The 22,699-nt window shown below is 42.0% G+C and overlaps 1 protein-coding gene across 15 annotated transcripts in view; it reads right to left on the bottom strand.

Annotated features, from left to right (window-relative positions):
* The window catches only part of ERC1 (ELKS/RAB6-interacting/CAST family member 1), a 530,185-nt gene that overhangs the window by 247,898 nt on the left and 259,588 nt on the right, over positions 1–22,699 (bottom strand). For all 15 annotated transcript variants that reach the window (XM_034780724.1, XM_034780799.1, XM_034780743.1 and 12 more), the window contains one exon: positions 20,261–20,396. In XM_034780724.1, the coding sequence (XP_034636615.1) occupies positions 20,261–20,396 (136 nt within the window). The remainder of the gene's footprint in view (positions 1–20,260; positions 20,397–22,699) is intronic.

Below are 22,699 nucleotides of genomic sequence, written 5' to 3'. Positions count from 1 at the left end.
AGGACTACATGGGGACACACTGTGGATTCAGATAAACAGAATTTTTGGATAAGGGGAATTTGGATCATTTGAATAAAAAAGAGTTACTAACCAGTTCAGAAACTGTTGTTCTTCAAGATGTGTTGCACATGTCCATTCCACTCTTGGATTTATGTGCCTAGCACAAAGGCATCAGAAACTTTCCCCCTCAGCGGTACTCAGTGAGACTCTTGTGGGTCCCCTTGCTGTTATATGCCGCTGCATGCAGATGCTCTGCATGCAGATACAAAGGACAGAGCCGCCCCAGACTCCTTCAGTTCCTTTTTGCCAGAGATCCAATGTAGATGGATAGGAAGGCAGGTTGTGGAATAGACATGTGCAACACATCTCGAAGAACAACAGTTACCGAATAGTTTAGTAACTGTTTTTTCTTCTTCGAGTAATTGCTCATGTGCATTCCATTCTCGGTGATTCACAAGCCATAAGAACAGGAGATGTGATTACAGTCTATTTCAGTAAAGATTGGAGAACAACCCATCCAACTCTAGCATTGTCACTGCAGTCTTGAGCCACAGCGTAGTGGGAGGAAAATGTGTAGACTGAGGACCACATTGCTGCTCTACAAACGTCTGCAACTGGAACCTGTGACAGAAAAGCTGGATGAGGCCAATTGCAACCTTGCCAAATGAGCTGCAACTCTGCTAGGCGGAGTGACATTAGCCAAGTCATAGTACATATGTATACAGGAGGCATTCCAGGAAGAAATTCTCTGGGTAGAGACTGACCATCCTTTTATTCTGTCTGCCACTGCTATGAACAGCTAGGAGGATTTACGGAAGTACCTGGCTCTGTCCAGGTAGAATGCTAGAACTCTTCTGACATCCAAGGTTTGCAAATGCTCTTCTTCCCTGCTTGTATATGGCTTTGGTAGGATACGGGCAAATAAACTGGCTGATTGATGTGGAAAGATGACACCATCTTTGGGATGAGCTTTGGATAAGGACACAGGTAAACCTTGTCCTTAAAAAAAGATTGTATGTGGCGGCCGAACATTGAGGAATGCAGCTCCCCTACTCTTCTGGCCAAGATAATGGCCACCAAAAATGCTACCTTAATTGATATATGCAGCAGAGAGCAGGTAGCCAATGGTTCAAATGGGGAACCCATAAGACTTGACGATACTAAGTTTAGATCCCACAGGGGAACAGGGTATTGTACTTGAGGATATAATTTGACTAAGCCTTTCAAAAACCTTATGAACATGTCATTGGAGGAAAAAGTGATTGTCCACTTTAGAGAGGAATGTTGAAACAGCTGTCAGATGTACTTTGATTAAACAAACTACCAACTCTTGATGTTTCAGGTACGATAAGTAGTCCAGGATACGCTGAACTGAAGATTGGCCAGAGATACCCTATACTTAGCCAGACTACATAGAAAAATGTCTCAATTTAGAGAGGTAATTAGCTCTTGTAGAAGGCTTTCTACGATTTAGCAGGATCTCTTGAACCTCTTTTGAGCAAGACCGCTCTCTAGTATCCAGACATGGTGCATCCTTGCAGTTAAATGAAGGGACCAGGATCTTGGGAAATTAGGTCCAAGTCTATGGGACGTGGAACTGGAGGTTTCACTGACAGCACCAGGAAAGTGGACAACCAGTGTTGATGGGCCCATGGTGGGACTATAAGTATGACTCTGGCATGGTACTGTCTTATCGTTAGTAATACTGTGTGAATGAGCAGGATTGGTGGAAAAGGATGGAGGAGTAAAAACACATCTGTCATGTGACCCCATAGGGAACAGAGCTGCCAACAATTTCTGTTGGACTTTGTTGCAAACAGGTCTCCTTGGGGAAACTCCCACTGCTGGAAGATGTATCTGGCCACATCCGGACAAAGAGACTACTCATGGTGACTCAAACGATTTGCTTGGGTGATCTGCTAGATCGTTTTGGATCCCTGGCAGGTAAAATGCTTCTAGATCTATTGAGTTGGCAATGCTCCCAGAGTACAGTCTCCTCTTGACAGAGTGGAGAAGAACAGGTTCCCCGCTGCTTGTTGAGATAGAAGATTGCCACGATATTGTCTTGTGAGGACTAACATGCTGCTTCCCCTGATCTGCAATAGAATTACAGCAGTGTGACAGTGTTTAGTTCTCTGACATTGATATGTAAAGCTAAGTCTTCTGAAGCCATAGAACCTGAGTCTGTAGAGAACTCCCCATCCTAGAGCAGATGCATCTGTCATTAGTGTGAGCATCAGTTGCGGGTGGGCAAATGGAATATCTATACATACACTGGCTGGATTTGTCCACCAATCTAGAGAGGTGAGGACATGGGAAGGCATTCCCACCACTAAGTCTAGCTGATGGTGGTTTGGAAAGTAGATTGATGCCAGCCAGCCATTCAGAGTACTCAGGGGCAGTCCAGTGTCTTGGATCACATAGGTGCAAGAGATCATATGTCCCAGAAGCCTCTAACAGTTTTGTGCTGTTGTGATCAGGTGAGAGTTCAAACGTATAACAATTGATCACATTGCCTAGAACCTGGAGTCTGGTAGAAAGGTCCTGGTTTGAAATGAGTCCAGTATAGCACTTATAAACCTTATCTTCTGGACCAGGGAGAGGAGACTATTTTTTCTGTGTTGATTAATAGTTCCAAGAAATTGAACGTTGAATGGATCAGCACAACATTGCTTTGTGCTTGCAGTTTGGACTGGCCCTGAACAAGTCAGTTGTTCAGAGAGAGGTAAACCTCAACTCCCAAACTTTGGAGGAATGCAGCTACTACTGGAAAAGTTCCTAAAGGGTCTAGTTCTATTCAAATAAAAGGACAAAGCCCTGCGTACATCCAACATACGCATTGTGGATTCAAAGGAATTTGCATATGGTTTATGAAAGAAGGTTGGTAGGTGTATAGGTTCATTAATGTAGAATGACGAATATCTTTGGAAGAAAACTGGGGTGTAGTCAGAGGGTAACTTTGTCCTTAAAAATAATGTGTAGGATGGGTCCACCACGAGAGCTGCTATTTCTCTTGCACGTCTGGCGGAGGTAATTGCCACTAAGAATGTTGTTTTCATAGAAAGGTGTAAGAGAGAGCAAGTGGCTAGGGGTTCGAATGGTTGTTGCGTTAAGCAGGTTAATACTATGTGAAGATCCCAGACAGGGGTAGGAGGTTTAATGTCCGGGTATACAGATTGGAGCTCTTTGATAAAGTGCTTGGTGACTGGATGAGCAAAAACAGAAGTATCGTCAATTTTTGTCATGAAAAATTGTAATAGCAGCTAAATGGACTTTGATGGAGCTAAGAGAGAGGCCGAATTGCTTAAGGTCTAATAGGTAATCAAGTATGGATGGAAGAGGTGTGAAGTGGGAAGAATTTGGTTGGTTGAGCACCATTGTGTGAATTGCTTCCACTTTCAGAGATAGGTGGTGCGAGTAGATTGTGTTCTGCTATGTAAAAATACTCTTTGAACCTGTTCAGAGCATGTAGGAACCAAGTTTTGAGATGAAGCATGGATAGGTTGGGGTGAAGAAATCGGCCGCGTTGCTGTGAGAGGAGGTTCGGAGTGAGGGGCAATGAAATCGGTGGATGAATTGACATTCTGGTGAGGAACAGATACCATGGCTGTCTGGGCCACAACGGGGCAATCAGAATTACCGTAGCACAATCTGTTTTTATCCCCCGATACCGGTTCTCCACAGAGTTCTGATAAAGATAAAAACAGATTGTGCCACGGTAATTTTGCCCAGTCCCAATTTGGAGCAAAATTCGGGACATTTCTTGTTCTTTACAGTCGCGGAGAGGTCCAGGGTTGGGTAGCCCCAAACATGGAATATGTTACATATGACTATGTCATTTATCTCCCATTCATGATTCCAGGGAAAACGTCTGCTTAGTTCGTCCGCGATGGTATTCAGGCCCCCGGGAAGATAGGCGGCTGTTATCTGGATGTTGTTCACGAGGCACCATTTCCAGAGCTTCATAGTTCCTGTGCAAAGTGAGTGAGATCGAGCCACTCCCTCTCTGTTTACATAAAACATGCATGCAATGTTGTCTGTCATTATCCGAACATGTTGGGTTCCAAATGAATTGGAGGAAGTGATGGCAGGCATAGCGTATAGCTCGCAGTTCTAGAGAGGCTTCGGTGGAAGACCATAGCCCCTGGGCTGTGTGGTGGGACATGTGTGCTCCCCATCCTGTGAGGGATGCATCGGTAGTCATTATAAGGGATGGAGCATCCTGGAGAAAAGGGACTCCTGAGCAGAGGTTGGAGGGAACTGTCCACCATCGGAGGGAGTCTTCAACTCTGAAGGGAATGGATAGAGGCTTGTTTAGAGCATGTATGTTCGGTCTGTAAACTGTGGCCAACCAAGCTTGGAAGCTCATGTATAGGCATGCATTTTTAACCATGAAAGTACACGAGGCCATGTGACCTAAAAGTTGCAGGCTGTCTTGAGCAGTGACCTGGGGACTGTGGCGAAGTTTCGTGATCAGGAGTTTTATGGTGTTGAAACGGTCGAGCGGGAGAGACGCTATTCCCATCCAGGAATCAAGGTGCGCTCCTATGAACTCCAGTCGTTGGGTAGGAGATAAGGTGGATTTGTTTTTGTTTATTTGTAGGCCGAGGGACAGGAAGCAAGCGACGGTAAACTGCGTGGATTGAAGAGCTTTGTCGAGTGTTGAGGCTTTGAGGAGACAATCGTCAAGGTAAGGAAATATTATAACTCCCTGTTTCCTGAGGTGGGCAGTGACTACAGCTAGGAGTTTGGAAAAAAACTTGGAGGGCTGTGGATAGGCCAAAGGGCAACACCCTGTATTGAAAATGCGTCGAGCCGAGGGTAAAACGAAGAAAATGTCTGTGGGCTGGGTGAATAGTCATATGAAAACAGGCATCCTGTAGGTCGAGGGCTGAAAACCAATTGCCCTGCTCCAGCACTGGGCTTATGGTGGTGAGGGTAACCTTTTTGATAAATTTGTTTAGCTGCCTGAGGTCAAGGATCAGTCGCCATCTCCCAGTTTTCTTTTCTGTTAAAAAGTAATGTGACTAGAAACCTTTCCCTCTGTGTTGTTCGGGCACGATTTCCACTGCTCCCAGTTGAAGGAGATGCTGTACTTCTTGGAGGAGCAGTTGCTCATGAGGGGGGTCCCTGAAGGGGGGGGGGGGGGGGGGGGGGGTGAGAGGCAGGGAGAGGAAAGGAATGGAATAGCCAATTGTGATGACCTCTAAAGCCCACTTGTCGGCGGTAATATTTCGCCATTGATGGGAGAATGGGCGTAGGTGGTGATCAAAAATGGGGCAATTCGAAATTGCAACGTGGAAGAAGCGTACCTTACGTCCGAGCAGATCTAATTGCTTACTGTCTCGTCGGATGGGATGAAGAGGGGAAATTGGTGTTTGTTCTTTTGGTTGACTGCGTCTACCACTAGCGAGTTTGGTGCTGGATGAGTGAAAAGGAATTCCAAGCCCTTGGAAGGGATAAAGTACTTCCGATCTGCTCGCTTACAGATAGGTAGGCTTGCCGCAGGATTTTGCCAGATGGCCTTGGCAGGTTCTAAAAGGGCTGCATTGATAGGTAATGCAATCCTGGAAGACGAAGAGGGCTGCAGGATGTTGGTTAGCTCATGTTGCTGTTCAGGGATTTCCTACAGGTTAATTCTTAGCTCATTGGCAACTCTTATAAAGAGGTCCTGAAAATTTGAGAAGTCATCCAACGACGTAAGTGGAGTAGAAGCAATGCTTCATCAGGAGGAACAACTGGTTCTATTTGGTTAGAGGCAGGCCTTGCTTGATCCTGTGATTGTGACAGGGTTGCCTGGTGTCTTGAGTCAGTGCAGGTTTGTCAGCTGGCAGTACCGAACTGGTCTCACGCCTAACTGCAGTGCATAATGAGTGTGGTCCCGAGTATAAGGTGCCCATGGAGCCCAATATTGTCACTGTGGTGGGAAGGGCATGGGTGGTGCCATCCAGGGGTTTATGCACCATGGGGAGGGACCCTCGGAGTAGGACGAGGTAGCTTTTTTATGACCTCTCTTGTTTGGGGTCTGTGGACAGGAGATCTGATAAGGTGAAAATTCTCCCTGCAGCTCAGATTCCTCCTCACTGGAGGAAAGCTGTCCGGACCTTGCCTGAGTGTCCGGAGAGAAGTAGGTGTTAAGCAGGGGTGACTGCAAGATATGTGACACCAGCAAGTCCCTTGACTGTGTGAACTGCGGTGCCGCAGTGCTTCTGTGAGGTGAGGGCTGTGCGAGAGGAATTTGCTGAGAAGAAAGGTTCCTCTGCACTGGTGTCCTGAGCCGTGTGTCACTGCCGGCCAGCTCAAAGGATGACAGTGCCGGGAGAATGAGAAGAGCCTGGGGGGGGGGGGGGTCAGGCAGGCTAGTATGCGTCGGCACTGCTTCCGTTGCGGTGCCGAATGCTGCCGTGAGAGAGGCAGGCAACTGGAAGCCTGAAGCCTCGGCACTGGAGTGTGGTGCTACTGCTGCAGCCACAGATGGGTTTCGCCCGGCGCGTCAAAAGTGCTCAGCCAGGGAAACGGCGTGAGGGAAGTAGTGCATCTGCCCGGCGAACTCTTTGTCCCTGAAAATACCCTTTGCGGGTGAGAGAGGCTGCCGCTTTTTAAAAGTTTTCTTGTCTTTTTTTTTGAAGTGGGGAGGGAGGGAGGGATAAGGGGGGCTGCGGGCACAGTGGAGTCAGAGCCTGGGTCTGAGAAATTTTTGCAACAGGAGGAGTTTTAACCGCAATTCCCTGTCCTTGCGTGCCCTGGATTTTAAGTAGCTGCAGTGGGCACATTTTGGGGGGGATGTGGGACTCCCCCAAACATTTAATACATTTTGAGTTGCCATCTGAAAGAGGGAAGGCATCATTGCAGTTAGAGCAGCACTTAAAACCTGTGAAGCCAGGCATGTTGGAAGCGGCTGCCGCTGACAGGAACAAAAAGTTGTTTTGTTTTGTTTTTTGTTTTGTTTTAAAAGAAAAGAGAAGGGAAAATAATATCTAACTATAACTGGGAAGCTAAACTAAGGGAAATTAGTTGAACAAAGGGAGAGAAGAATTTCTCTAACGAGTCTGCTGAACTCCGTCTCAGGCCGGGGACGGTAGAGAAGGAAGTGAGGTGACCGGTCGCGCATGCGTACTATTAAAGCACGCTCAACGTGTGGGGCAGGCTCAGCGCGTGTGCGACCGCTACGAGTACTGCTGTCAAAATCTCCAAGCAAAGGCACAGGGGCGCACCAACACCTGGAGTGGAGCACCCACAGGGACATCTCTCAAAGAAGAATGGAAGGATGATAGCATGGCTGTGTGTATTAGGGGGTTTGGAAGACACAAATGGTCTTTGCAGTGGGACTGGATTACAATCCATGTGAGCTGTTAACACAGATAATCACACAAAAACCTTTGATAACTTTGAACACAGGGTGCTAGACTACATAGCCTACCAACATAAGGTTTAATAAGCAAGGAAAAGTTACTGAACACCCATCAGCCCCTTCTCAACCTTATAGTCCATCCACATATCTCCTTCTCTGGAACCACCAACTAGCAGCTTTATCTCCAAATAAATATCAATCACAGACACATGCAGATTTCATTTTTACATAATTAATTTCTACATTAAAAATACCAGCTTTAGAGCAATCACTAATACAGATCACTTATTCAAGTAATTTTTCCTAAGCATTACAGAAAAGCATATCACATTCACCAATTGCAATCTGGCATACTTCAACATATCAGTTAAAAAAAAAAAAAAAAAAAAAAAACCTATGTACAATTTAATTTATGAAGTCCACACTAACTGTCTATTAATAAAAAACAAACATGTAACAAATAAAACGTGGCTGGGCTTCAAGGATGCCAAACAGTCATTCAGGAGGAGGGTGGAGATTGTGGACCCTGGGTGACAAAGAAGGGAGTCGTGGATGAGAAGAGAACTGATGAGTTGAGCATAAATGGAGTATTGAATGACTTACCTGCTTATTTCCTTGCTTTTTAATCTCTCTCTCTCAATCTGGACTCTAAATTCATGTGGTTTTGAGTGGAAATACAACAACAAAATGTAATACCCCAGTTGAGTTTATTAATGAAATGTAATTATCTCTGGAGGATTAAGAATTCAGAAAAGAAGCAGATGCCAACAGATTCAGTAAGTTCTTTTCTTGCAGCTACACCAGGGGTCGGCAACCTTTCAGAAGTGGTGTGCCGAGTCTTCATTTATTCACTCTAATTTAAAGTTTTGCATGCCAGTAGTACATTTTAACATTTTTAGAAGGTCTCTTTCTAGAAGTCTATAATAGATAACTAAACTATTGCTGTATGTAAAGTTAATAAGGTTTTAAAATGTTTAAGAAACTTCATTTAAAATTAAATTAAAATGCAGAGCCCCCCGGACCGGTGGCCAGGACCCGGGCAGTGTGAGTGCCACTGAAAATCAGCTTGTGTGCCATAGGTTGCCTACCCCTGAGCTACACGTTCAACAATTTTCCAGAGAAGCTGAAAGGACTGATGCTGACTTGCAGTGCTTTGCAGACTTTTGTCAGTCACTTTTTCCATACATGGGGCACAGATTTCTAGTCAAAGTCTCATCTCCAGTTAATATTTGTACAACGTTCCACAAAAAGAATAAGTGTTCTCATATATCCTAAAGTGTGTGCAAGTGTTTACTGAGAGGGAAATTTAATAGAGAAAGCACTGGTAAGATGTAGAATAGGATTATTTCTAAAGAAAGGACAAAATAAAGTTGGGGTGAGGAGATAAGCAAGACACAGACTGAATGTAAAAAGCACAACAAGGGAATGTTTAGGTTTATTACCATGGGCAAATCAATTATGCTAAACGTTTTAGAGTAAATATTGAACCACTCATTATCATAGAAAATGGAACTCAAAATAATTTATTTCAATTTATTTAATAAGATTTAGAAAGAGTAAATTCCAACCTTCATGTGAGCTGCACAATGAACACTCCCTCACGCCCCCATTGGCCACAGCCAGTGAAAAGCAGGGCAACAGCTTTCTTCAGCAATGAAAGTACAGAATTCACTGCAGCAGAATGGATATTTTTATTCTCCAGAAGGGACTAGTCAGGAAGAGGTTTCAAAACAGCAAATGAAATAAAGTTTAAAAAAAGAAAAAAAACAGAAGATGGTAAAATGCAAATTTATTACCATCTTTTGAGCCCATGAAACAAAACACCAAAATGTAAAGATCTGTTTTTTCCCTTAAAGTATTTCTATTGTTTTGCTTAAACCTAGCCCTTAACATTTTCTATTCTCAAGAGAATTCTCTCACAGGAGTCACAGTATGTTGTCAACAATCACATTAATCTCTCTGACAGTTTTCAGCAAAGGGTTTTGAACTAAGATACTAATCTTAAAAAAACCCACACACTTGCAAGGAATAACTAGTAGTTGAGATAGTTGGCGCAGAGTCAGCAGTACTATCTTCACAGTGTTTAATCTCTTGCCTGTTATAATGGGCACCAATGCATTTCCTTGCCAACTAGACAGCGGAGTGCATCTAGCTGGTCTCATCTTCCCCAAACAACTAGCACTTTTACAGTCAAAAGTAAGAACAAAGGGAGTGTCTAGAGAATAACAGTTCTGACTGATCCAGAGAGCTATACTAAGATGCAGAGAGCCCTATTTCATCTGTCAAAAGATGTCAAGGTTCTTAATGGCTTTCTCCTAATAAAAATCTCAATGTATAGTTATCAAGTACTGGGATACTTGAGATGCTGCCTATTTCTGGAATAAGCAGGGTTTACTCCACAGAAAATTACTCCAAGAAGAGTCTTAAATACTGCAGAGTATTTTTACACAATTCCAAAACGCAGAATTAAATACCTAAGTATTACGCTTTTTAAGGATACTCCACAAGGTGGACAAGGTGAATCTGTCTCCCCAGTACATGCTAAATATTTATATTTATAAAATATAAATAATATTTAAACCTGTTATAAAGCAAATTACAGAGTAAAAGCAAATGGAGCAGATGCATAAGCATCTGCCAGGGATCCACTTACCCTTTCTAAATGTCAAGTCTGCTCTCTCAAGCTTAGCCTTTGTAAATGTTATGGTAACAGGCCCTCTCTCTAGAGCACTATCTTCTAGTCTAATAAAACAGGAGGTAATCCTGTAACAACCAAGGTAATACCATAAACACCAGTCACCTAGAAATGACAGATCCCACTTTTATGTAACTGCCATATCATATCAGACAACAGGTCTGTCTAGTCTAGTGTTAGGTAATACCGTTTATACTTCAGAGGAAGGCAAAATCTACACCTGCGCTCTTTAATAATACCCCCAAACCATTCATACATGTACACCTCTACCCCAATATAACACGACCCGATATAACATGAATTCGGATATAACGCGGTAAAGCAGTGCTCCGGGGAGGGGTGGGCTGCGCGCTCCGGCGGATCAAAGCAAGTTCGATAGAACACGGTTTCACCTATAACGTGGTAAGAATTTTTGGCTCCCGAGGACAGCGTTATATCGGGGTAGAGGTGTATGTATGAGAAATAGCCATTATTTTATGATCCTGGCAAAGCATTCTTCATTAAAAAGGGTAAAATTTTTGCTTACCCTCATTATCTTGACATGCAATATTACAAACATTAACAGTAATAAAAATACTCAAGACTTTTTACACATTTATCAGACAAAAAGCCTGGAGACAATATTGCTGTCATATTTTATGAACTGCTCAATACGTGCATTACAATAAACTTAGTTTTTTAAAAAACCCTCAAATGTTAGAAAACCAGGAAATGGCAGAGTTAGGGTTGCACTTCTTAAGCAAGGCATTCAAAGTACCTTAATTCTGCTCCTATTAAGATACACTGAAAAATGTAAATGAGACTAAAGGAAGCATTTTGGGGTGGGGAGGGTTGGAAGAGTGGCACCGAGAAGCCTCCTTAGGTAAATAGAGATTTAAACACCAGTAGGTTCACAAGTAAGGTGGACAAGGTGAGAACAAAGGGCTTGGGAAGATTCCCTCCTTTCCTGTGAACCTCCAGATGTGTCCCCAACCCCATCCTTGATTTGCCTGAGGTGATATGCCGACACCCCTTATGATCTTCCTTGAGCCAAATTTATATTTTGTGCTCTTTCTGCAGGAAAAATGTCAGAAACTTTTGTTTTTAAATCAAAGCTTGAGTCCATCATTCCCAATGTCGAATGTCAAGTTTCTTGGAGCCAAAGTCCTATAGCATAGATCCAAAATGAAAACAATCTGATATTTCACTTTATACTAATTTTTGGTACTGTGCACTAGTTCTCAACTAGTCCAATGAATAATTTCTCTCTGCAGCCATTTTTTTTGTGCTACACATTTACAATACTCCCTTTGCACTACCTGAGCAGTGAAAAAGAAGCAGAACAGGGCAGAGACTGAGACTCTAAGTACTGATGGAGCCTTTTGAAATAAGATGTTCAGTCCTCAGGCTGAAAAGCTTGAACAACAATGCCCCAGATGCTATGTGGAATAATACACTGAAACAACTTCCAATACATTTTGTATTCCCAACAGAGGAACAATTCCTCACAATGAGATAGGCAGCCAAAAGGACATCATAGGCAAAGAGGAGTTCATGATCCTCCTCTCCTGCAGGCAGAGAGCTTGAGAATGGCAAGAGCAGGAGCGAATTTTTCTCCATGCACCTGTGAACATAAAACACTAATCTGTGTCTGTTGTAACTGGGTATTCTGTACTAGAAATTACAATCTATTAGAGTAGATAGTTGCGTCTACAGAACATTAAATTCTGTGCAATACGCTGCAGTTGTTCATGGAGACTAAACCTGCTGTGGAGATTACAGTTTGTACAACACCTGGTGCTGTGTCATCCTTTCTCCACTGTAGACTTGTATCCAATTCTCTGATGCCTAACCAGTTAACTGGTGACTCTGATGCACTACCAATTTACTTTCAGAGCTGACAAAGCATAGTCAGTTTGCAAGGAAATTTTAAATTTTATTTTTGAACAAAATGTCTTCAAACCAGCCTCTGTACTATATCCCATTAAACAGTAAGTACACTACAAGTTTTAATATTTGAAAGCTAGCCATTTGCATTATGGTATCCTCAAAAAGCTGATTTTTGAAGAGTCAAAAAAGTTATTTTCTCTAAGTTAAATCATTCCAAAAATGGCTAGAGCGATTAGTTTCAAGTATTTTAATAGTTCTCCCTGGATTGAAACGAAACATGTTGGTTTTCATATTGAAGGAGATTTTGAAAAAGTTACAAGGGAGTCAAAAACAGAATGGAAGGGATTCCACAACCATTGGTCTAAAACCTTCATCTGTATTGCCACTATTCTGCACTTTCCCTTTTGAACTTTAGATGAAAACCATCCAGTCCTGGTGACTTACTGTACATGCATTTCCAAAATGGAGTCTCCTCCTTTAGTGAATGTGAAACCTAACAATTGTGCAGTGTTCACTATTACCCAGTGGAACTCCAACACACACCACCAAAATTAACTCCATCTTGCTCTACGAGGCTCTAAAACAAACTGCTCAAAAAGCAGTTGTTTATGATATCAATAATTTGCTTTAACGATCCATGTCTCAATTTTTAAAATTAGTTCACACCTTGAAGTCACCAATTATTCTGGTCTCCTTGACAAGTCAAACATTCCAGCATTGTATTTAAGCTTTCATTTTATGAATTAAATGCACAAATGTCTTCCTGATTACCGTAGAGCTATTGTTAATAGGCTGAATAGCTGAAATCTGAACCACTTGATCCTCAACTGCCTTTGGACTGGAAACAAGTTAAATTATTTTGTTCCTCATCACATCTACAGCCATATTAGTACAGTAACTCCTCGCATAACGTTGTAGTTATGTTCCTGAAAAATGCAACTTTAAGCAAAACAATGTTAAGTGAATCCAATTTCCCCATAAGAATTAATGTAAATGGGGGGCAGGGGGGTTAGGGTTCAGAGAAATGTTTTTCAACAGACAAAAAACTAATATATATACACACACACACACACACACAGCATAAGTTTTAAACAAACAATTTAATATTGCACACAGCAATGATGATTGTGAAGCTTGGTTGAGGTGGTGAAGTTATAGGGTGGAAGAGGATGCGATACTTCCCAGAGAATGCCTTACACTGTAAATGATGAACTAGCACTTGGCTGAGCCCTCAAGGGTTAACATGTTGTTAATGTAGCCTTACTCTACAAGGCAGCATGAGTGGAGGGGAGACAGCATGGCAGAGAGAGAGAGAGTGTGTGTGTGTGTGTGTGTGTGTGTGGCATTGCCCCTTTAAGTATGCTGACACCATTCTAAGTACATTGCCTTTAAAATAGGGTTACCATACGTCCGGATTTTCCTGGACATGTCCGGCTTTTGGGGGCTCAAATCCCCGTCCGGGGGGAAATCCCCAAAAGCCGGGCATGTCCGGGAAAATCGGGAGGGAGGGCTTGGCCGGGGCCGGTCCGGGGTCGCGGGGTGCGCTGGGCTGCGGGGCCGGGGGGGGGGGGGTGCACAAAATATGGTAACCCTACTTTAAAAAGATCAGGAAGTTGAGATAGCAGCTGCGGCCAGCAAGCTCTCTCCGTCCTGAGCCCTGTCCTGTCCCCACCCTGCTCTATATGGAGAAGCGGTAAGCACGGGGCAGGAGGACACCCTGACATTAGCCCCTCTCTTCCCCCCCTTCCCTGCACAGCAAGCAGGAGGCTCCCAGGAGCAGCTCCAAGGCAGAGGTCAAGAGCCGCACATGGCAGTGGGGGGGAGGGACAACTGAACTGCTGGCAGTTGATAGTCTGCTGCACAGGGAATTTAGGGGAGCGGGGAGCTGATAAGGGAGCTGATGGGGAGCTGTCGGTCCACCCTAGTTCCAAGCCCCTACCAGCTAGCTGCAACGGGCTGCTCTTCCTGCAAGTAGTGGACAAAGCAGGAGGCTGCCAAACAACGTTATAAGGAAGCATTGGGCAACTTTAAACGAGCATGTTCCCTAACTGATTAGCAACCTAACAACGAAACAACGTTAACTGGGATGACTAAGTGAGGAGTTACTGTATTTCTGTCCAGCCTGAACTGCCCTCTGCACCGGATGGCTTTCCTTCAAATCCTAGTTTTAAATTATTCCCCAAATGTCTGTATTCACTGGCAGAATCTGGCATGCTTAAAGTTTAGACTGAGCCCCTTCCAGCAGTGCAAGACTTCACTAACCCAAAAAGTTCCTAATGAACTTTCACTCTTCTTCTCTGAAGTCTTCTTGTCCATGCATGGGAACACTCTAGTTCTCTATCTGATTGATCGTAAGTGTGTATCTAGTAATACTTCTGTCTTGTGTTTCAGCTTTCTATGGTACTTTGTACCCTAAATATTCCTTCCTTGACTCCTATCCTGCATTTCCTTGCACCTTGATATCAACATCTAAGTAATCAAGTATCAGAAGGGTAGCTGTGTTAGTCTAAATCTGTAAAAAGCAACAAAGGGTCCTGTGGCACCTTTAAGACTAACAGAAGTATTGGAGCATAAGCTTTCGTGGGTGAATGCCCACTTCATCAGACGCAAGATGCTTATGCTCCAATACTTCTGTTAGTCTTAAAGGTGCCACAGGACCCTCTGTTGCTATCTAAGTAATCAGTTTCCTTCCCAGCACCTGTCTATAAAGTGACCTAACTTGCTGGAGAGAACCAGCATTCTTACAATAAATTTTCGTAGCCCTCACAAAATAGTTCTCAACTATTCAGCCTCCTCTAGCATAATGCTCTGGTGCCCTGTAAACACCTAGACCCTCCTGGCCTTTAACTGGCATGATTATGGCTACCTATTCAAAGGAATAGGGGCAACAAGCTCTACCACTCACCCTCAAACAATCCTTAAAAATCACTGAGAGTCAGGATTGAAATTTTCACTTTAGGAATTCAAGACTAGATGTATTCCACTTTGGCTCTCAGATCCTTGAGTTGCTTGAATTCATTACGTGCATATATATTACTTGGCCTCATGATAAATACTTAAAATTACTGAATCTGAAGTAGCAAACTTGACAGCTTTATCCTGAATTGAACTGCTATCCACCAATTTCCCCTAGTTTGGCTTGGGTCCCAGTGCAGTGGCTACTGATCTACCATATACTGTACAAGGGCTATTAAAACAAACAAAAACCGCACAACTGCTTGGACTGAAAATTCTTTTACGGATATATTCTCTCCCTAATGCTCAAGTTATCATACAGGAGTTATATAAGCATAAGTGTATGGAGGGAGCAATATACTCATTACGCTGCATGGAGTGAAAAATACAGTAAGTGGTATATATATTACAGCACCACAAAAAGTAATTTTCCCTCTGTTGTTACTCACCCCTTCTTGTCAACTGTTGAGAATAGGCCACTTCCACCTTGATTGAATTGGCCTCGTTAGCACTGACCCCTCACTTGGTAAGGCAACTCCCATCTTTTCATGTGCTGTAATAGATATACTGCTTACTCTATTTTTCACTCCATGCACCTGATGAAATGGGTTTTAGCCCACGAAAGCTCATGCCCAAATAAATTTGTTAGTCTCTAAGGTGCCACAAGGACTCCTTGTTGTTTTTGCTGATGCAGACTAACACGGCTACCACTCTGAAACCTATTACGCTAGATATTACTTCAATACACAAGTGCTTAGCAACAGTCACTAAAGGCAACAAAGATAATGCCAGAACTGAAACAGTGACAGCATCCTCCTACTTCTGCCCGAAAACTCCAACAGACCCTGCTCTTGAATATCCACTCAATATTTCATGAAACTTCACCAAATGTCACCTTAGATGGCATCTCTCATGATTTCAGATGTTTTCCAATGGGTCTGTGCCGATTTGTCAGTTCCTTGAAACAAAAGTTTTTATGTTGCCCTTTTCTACTTAGGACCAGAAGCCTATTTTTTCATCCAGTTATAGACCAGGCACTCGTTAACTTCCCAGATCTCTGGAGAATTGTGGTTTTAAGGGATCCCAGAAGGGAGGGACAAATTTAGAAACCCGTTTATTCAGTTCAACAGAATTGAGATGTTATGGTTTCCATTCTTCCGGTGGCTCCCCTCCCCCCACACTCTCCCCGCCCGCGCTCCCCAAAATGCCAAATTTCCATCATCAGAGCTCTCTCTATAAACGAATACTTTGTTACTGGACTCAGGAAGAAAGAAACCACAGGCCTGTTAGGGACAGAGACAGGAGTGGAATATGTGCTTGAAGCATGTTTATTCTGTTGGATTGCAGATGGCCAGTTTAGGAATACGGATATCGTATTTTTAAGCATTTCATAATGTCTTCTTATTAATTCCAGCCAAAACCACCAAGACCAAAATTATCTGAAATTGGTGCTTATGTGTCCTGACCCCAAACCCAACAATGTTTGCATATAAAATATATATATTTCCCCCAGATTTAATTTTTTTAATCAATTAGCAAACAGTGTTCCTGAGAGACTAAGGAAAAGACAGGCTTCCATGTCTAAGGAACTGAAATGTGGTATTTGGTAGATTCTACTTCCAGGAAACCAAAATGCTGAAGTCTTAGAGAGACAAGGTGCAAGCAAAGAGCTCTCCTAAAGGAAAGGGTTTTATTGGACCAGCCCCTTGTCATTAAACACTCCATATTTTACTTTAGTCTGATATTTTTATTTACATCTAAAACCCTTTTTCATCTCCCAATGAAAGCATTCACTTCACTCTTCTGTGAACATGGGGAGAGGCTCTCTATAAATTAGCCCACCCAAATGAGATGCTGGTATCCAGGTGACAGGAAGCTGACATACCCATACTGGTAACAAAGGGACTGGTTTTCATGAAACTTCTTACTTCTCCTTAATCCAATTGACCTTTATGAGTGTTGTGGTTTACACATTTTGAATGGCTAACTGCTGGGGACCATTACAAAGAAAACCTGAAAGGGGGAGGGATAGCTCAGTGGTTTGAGCATTGGCCTGCTAAACCCAGAGTTGTGAGTTCAATCCTTGAGGGGACCACGTAGGGATCTGGGGCAAAATCAGTCTTTGGTCCTGCTAGTGAAGGCAGGGTCCCTTCCAGCTCTATGAGATAGGTATCTCTCTCTCTATATAAAAAGCCACATCATTCCCCTTCCCCCTCTCCCTCCCCCCCCACCCCAACAACCAACTCTCAAACCAACCCAACCTATCATAGCAAAAAAACAAAAAAACCCCAAAAGAACTCTGCACAACCTGGAAAAGACTCCTTTGTCCTTGTCAAATAAGCAATCAAATTTTATAACTTCACCGCAATGTGCATTTTTGAATGCTTTGGGTGTGGAGAGGTTATAACCATTAAAGTGAGAATGACACTGATCATAACCAAGTAAAGCTAATGCTGTACAGACTTCTGTACATATCTTAAAGTCTGATTTGTGCATCAGCTCATGCTATGCCAATCCTGAGTTCTCATATGCCTCTGCCAACGCATATTTTTATCTGAAATTTATTTATGCCTGATTAAGCAGAATATAACACGCTACAAGAGTCATTGGCAAGATGTACAGTACAAGAAGTTACCGCAGTCATCTGTCTCAAAATGAAAGGGCTGGATCATCACAAGGAATAGACAATATGCCAGCAAATTATATACTGTGGCATTCCCCTTCTCAGGTTTTGTTTCTTTCTTTATTCAGTTGTCTTAGTGCTATTATAGGAATCCAAATCAATATTGAAAAGCCAACCTTTCAGATAATAGCAATAAAGTAAAAAGGTCATCCAATTAATTTAATTTCCTTCCCTGTTAGAGGAAACTGGTTACTTATTCCTAGATTCTAATTCAGAGATTTAAGTTGATTACTTATTTGCAGATTCAAATTTTCAATCTGTAAGTTTTCATACTAAAAATGTACCAATTCATAGTTGTACATATGTTTAGAAATACACTGTTCCATGACACCTTTACTGCACAAATGATCCATAAGTAGAGTAAGGAATTATACCACCACCTAGCTCTTATATAGCACTTTTCATCAGAAGATCTCAAAGCACTTTACAAAAGATGGGGAAAGTGAGGCCACAGGAAGGTGACGTAACTTGCCCATGGTCACCCAGCAGGCCAATGGCTGAGACAGAAACAAAACCCAGGTCTCCTGAGTCCCCGTCCACATCTACAAGGCCACATCTGACCATACAAAGTATGAGTGACAAACCAGTTGTCTGTAAAAGGATATCTATACACTATGTAGACAATTCAGGAAAGAAATTACACTTTTCCTTGACCCGATGCTTGATTTCTGAGCAAAAGCTTGTCACCTGACCGCTCTTCCCACTGCACAAATCCACAATAATCTGAGTAACAGGTATGTGAATCTCTGTGTGTGGCAATTACCAAGCATATTACAATTTGTCGGTTAATTTTCAGAGGAAAATATTCTGCACAGAAATCAAGTGTCACATCAGTGAACAGAATGCCATTTTCTGTCCAGAATTGTATAACGTCACGAAAACGTATCACTTCTAGGAATAAGCCAACATCTTTAATATGTAAATAAGGAGCTGTGAGCTACAATAAAAGGACATATTTCAGTCTACCTTTCCCCATATGCTCCATTTGCATGGGAGGGAAATGTGATGAAAAGGAAGAAACAAGTGAGAAAAAAAGAGTGCACTTTTGAAACCTGGAATCATTGCACTACAGAAATGATAACCTACCTGGGATGGCACAACTTGATAAGTACCACCATCCACTAAATTATTAACTCAGATGCCAAATACACACATTTTCAGAATTAACGTATTTACATAAGCATTGTTCAAAAACCTAAGTAAATAAAAAAAATCTTCAAGGAAAATTTTGAAAAGACTTTGCAAATACAAAGAGGATTGTGTAGTCTGAACATATGCTGTCACATAACTAGGGCCTTGTGGATTTCTGTAGCACTGTACCTGCAGAATGCATTAGCAGCTATAGAATTCCCATATCCAAGGCTTTTAAAAAGTCTAGTCATGAGATCACTACATGCACTTGGAAGTTAACTCTTTGAGCGCATGCTCTGAACAGGACTGGCATTGATGGAAAAACCACAAGCTGGCACGGCTGAGAACGTCTTACCCATGTCTCTGTAGTTCTCCCTGAAGTACTGAAAGTGTTGAAATCACCCCACCAGACTCCCACAAAACAGAGCAAAAAACTGGCAATTTAAATTAACTGGGGAATTTGCCTTCTAATGAACAATTAGGATTATGTCTTATGTCTTTATTAGTTGAATGATATCAAATACCTGAGAATAATGAGATACCTGTGGTCAGGATTGGACCAATTGTGCAAAGTCAAGCAAAATGTTTATAAAAAGGACTGATCTATAGAGAGTTAGAAATCATAACTTTTAGAATACGACTTAAAAGGCAGACTACTTTCACGTTATACTTACGATGGGGAAAGGAAAAGAAAATGATTTTTTAAAAGCTGCAATTATTTTGAAATACTAAAGCAATTTTACTTGAAAGTTTTTTGAACAACTCTTCATTCTCTACCCTTATTCCACTGAAGCAGTTATAACAGTGATATTACAGCACTTGATTATTCACTATTTGACATAACTTCTGATGCTGGTATCAAAGTACGGTGAATGGAGAAACGTTTCTCTTGCTTTCAAATTGCCAACTTTATTTTGTCTGTACCATTTTGTGGGAGGCTGGTGACTTTATAGGTGGTGATACAGCAGTGCGTTGACAGTTTAATGGGTAGAGGGAAATATGTAGCAGACTAGTGGGTACATCTGGAACTGATGAGGAGTGGAGTAGGATTCAGTGCCAAATGGAAGCTCTTGGTAATCACAGAAAACATGTGATCCTCCACATGACCCACAATACATTTTCATTGCCACAGGAATACTTACCGATGCTGTCGTGTGTTTCATCCTTTATTTAATGAAGAAAATCCAGCAAAATAAGGTCATTCCTTTTGGAAAATACCCCAAAGCAACTAAAGAAAGAAGTTCTTAGAAGTAGCTATGATACAGAATTCAACATCCCAATCATAATATCCATTTGATAAAACCATTCCAGCGACCCACTCTACAGTTCAATTGAATCCCTGTTTACTTACCATAAAAATGAATGAAACTGCAGAAGCAGAAGCCAGAGGCAGCTATCTGCAGTGCTGTGGAATAAAACTGTTCTTTTAAAACACAAACCAATTCCTTTATTATCCAACAAGTTGAAAAGCAAGGCAGCAGGTGCGGGGAGAAGAGAAGCGAGAAAGTGCACACGCATACAAAGGAAAGAAGACTGGCTATCAGCCATATCCCCCCAATTCAGATTTTTATGCTACCTGAAGCTGTTGGGAGCTGTCATTGAGATTGTCCTCCCTCCGTCTGGCCTCTTCTAGCATCTGTGCACTCTTCTTTTTCTCCACTTGCTCTTTGTGCTTCAGGTTTGCTACCTTCTTATTTTGGTCTTTGACTTGCCTGTGAAGTGAAAAACAAACATTCAGAGCAAAATCCAGAATATGTTTTCAGTCAGTCCTGGCTCTTGTGTAACCTGGACCCAAGAATGGTGGAAAGCCCAGAAACATTCTCACTCATCTTGTAGAAGTCTACAAACACTCCAGCTTCCAACCCAGACTCAACTGTAAACTCCATTTAAAGAACACTTAGTTTTACCCACCACTACTAAGAGAAGTGACTGGAGTAATCTCAGACTGCATCACCCCATTAATCTAAAACTTCAAACCGCTACATCTGTAGGACTTGTTGATCAAAGACATACCTGCTCTCTGGTGACTCGTCACAGTGTATTATACACATATATAGAAACCCATATTACCTTGTGTACACCATTGTACTTTATTCAAGGGGGTGGGGGGAGGAAGAGAAATTAAAAAAAAAAAACACAACTCAAACATACAGGAACATCCGCAAGGTCCAGGCCATCTGCTTCAAGCAGTAAAACTATTTTCTCCAACCTCAAATTCTACTTGTTTACTAGATATTTTGTGGTATATTCCCCACCCCCCTCTTAGAGAGACAAGAAAGTGTGCATAATTTCCTTTTTCACTCGCATCTGTGAATTATTCTTGATGGTTCTGGCAACTAACATTGCCCACAGCAGGGGTTTGGCCTTTCTGGGCATTAAGACACATGGAGTATGGAACCTAATTACAGACCCTTTAATCTCTGTCTCCTGACCACAGAAAACTTAAGTCTAAACTTTTGGTCCAATCAAAATAAAACAGACCAGCTTTGCTTCCTCAGCCTTTTTCTCCATAATTACATCTGGAGTTTGGACTCTGGAATAAAAGACAGATTCTTTGGTCCCAAGCTTTCCTCCCAAATATCATACAACTAGCATAGAGAACTCTTTAATTTAATGTTTAGAAAAAAATCATAAACTAGCTTCCTTTTTGGTGCATCACACACACAGGAGGAGAAGAATGTTCCTTCTGAAGGCATTTCAGAAAGACATTTAGAACAGATCACAAACAACTTCGGCTGCTTTGATATTTCCTTCAGAGCTCACAGCAAAGAGATTACCTCTTTGCAGTATACACCAATTAACTGATTTATAGGCTGGTCAGTGCTCTGCAGTGCCATACAAGGAATTTGGGTTCAATTCCTAGGCTGTGGTTTTTGCTCCCTGAGCCAGCTGGGGCTGGAGTAACTGCATAGATAGCAAACTCCCTTGGTGTTGCTTTGCAGACAGACACTCTCATCACAGAGAAAAGAACAGTGCTGATGGCTTCCAGAGACAGTCTCTTCTAGCTCTTCTCAATCAAGGAAGATAACCAAGATGAGGTGTCTCGAGAAATATGGAAGCCGAAGTCCTTTGCTTATGACATTATAGAATCATTGGTGTACCTATAAATGCCCTTTCCAAAAAACTACAGCTGATTCTAGGGATACTACATGGACACAAGTAGTATAATTGATAAGCTGCTCTGGGCTAGTGCTGCATCATGGTAATGGGCACTGAGTCCACTCTGAAAGCTGATCTGCTCAGTGATTACATAACTTTTCTTAAATACTTTGTCAGCACTGAACTGAGCTTGTACAACAGAGTTATTTCTGTACTGTTAAATAAAGATAGAAAGCAGATTTAATTTATAGAAAATATAGTTAAATAATCCCAACACACAGTGTTTCACATGGGTATGCTAATTAAATTCCTACATTAAGGATAGGTGTATGGATTTGTTTTGATAAATTTGATGAAGCTAAATTTATCCATTAGAAAAATATTGCTTGTTATCACTATTTGCTGGTGCATTCTGAACTACAGAAATAAAGGCGTACCACTGATTAAAATAAAAAATAGATTATCTTCTGCAAAGTCCAAGTCCTCTCCATTAAAAGGTCTCTCTTGAAAAGCAAGCTGATTAAATGAACTTTTGACATGAAATTTGCTGCCCAGAGTCTGAGCCAAAAAGCAAGACTTGCTAATGAATTGGCTCCCATAGTGTATGTAAAGGATCATCTGAATGTTGAAGAAGCAGTCAGCCAGAAATTCTAAGGCAAACATAAGTATTTCCTAAAGGCAGATTTTGAGAGAGCCCATGCAACTCCCTAGTGCCTTAAACCACTTGATCCAAGCCAGAGTTATGGAAGCTGCATAAAGTGCAGCCTAGGGCAATCCTACTGTATCTTTGATGGAAAAAATCATGTGGCTCTAGTGAAGACCTTGAATAAGATAGGGATTTATAGTAAACTTGGCTGTAATGGTTCAATTATTGTAAAAAAAAAAAAAAAAAAAAGACAGGTCACATGTGTCTTGG

The sequence above is a fragment of the Trachemys scripta genome, chromosome 1, assembly GCF_013100865.1.
Source record: "Trachemys scripta elegans isolate TJP31775 chromosome 1, CAS_Tse_1.0, whole genome shotgun sequence".
Lineage (NCBI taxonomy): Eukaryota > Metazoa > Chordata > Testudines > Emydidae > Trachemys > Trachemys scripta.
Note: the sequence above shows the minus strand (reverse complement) of the source record. Positions and strands in the feature narration are given on the sequence as shown.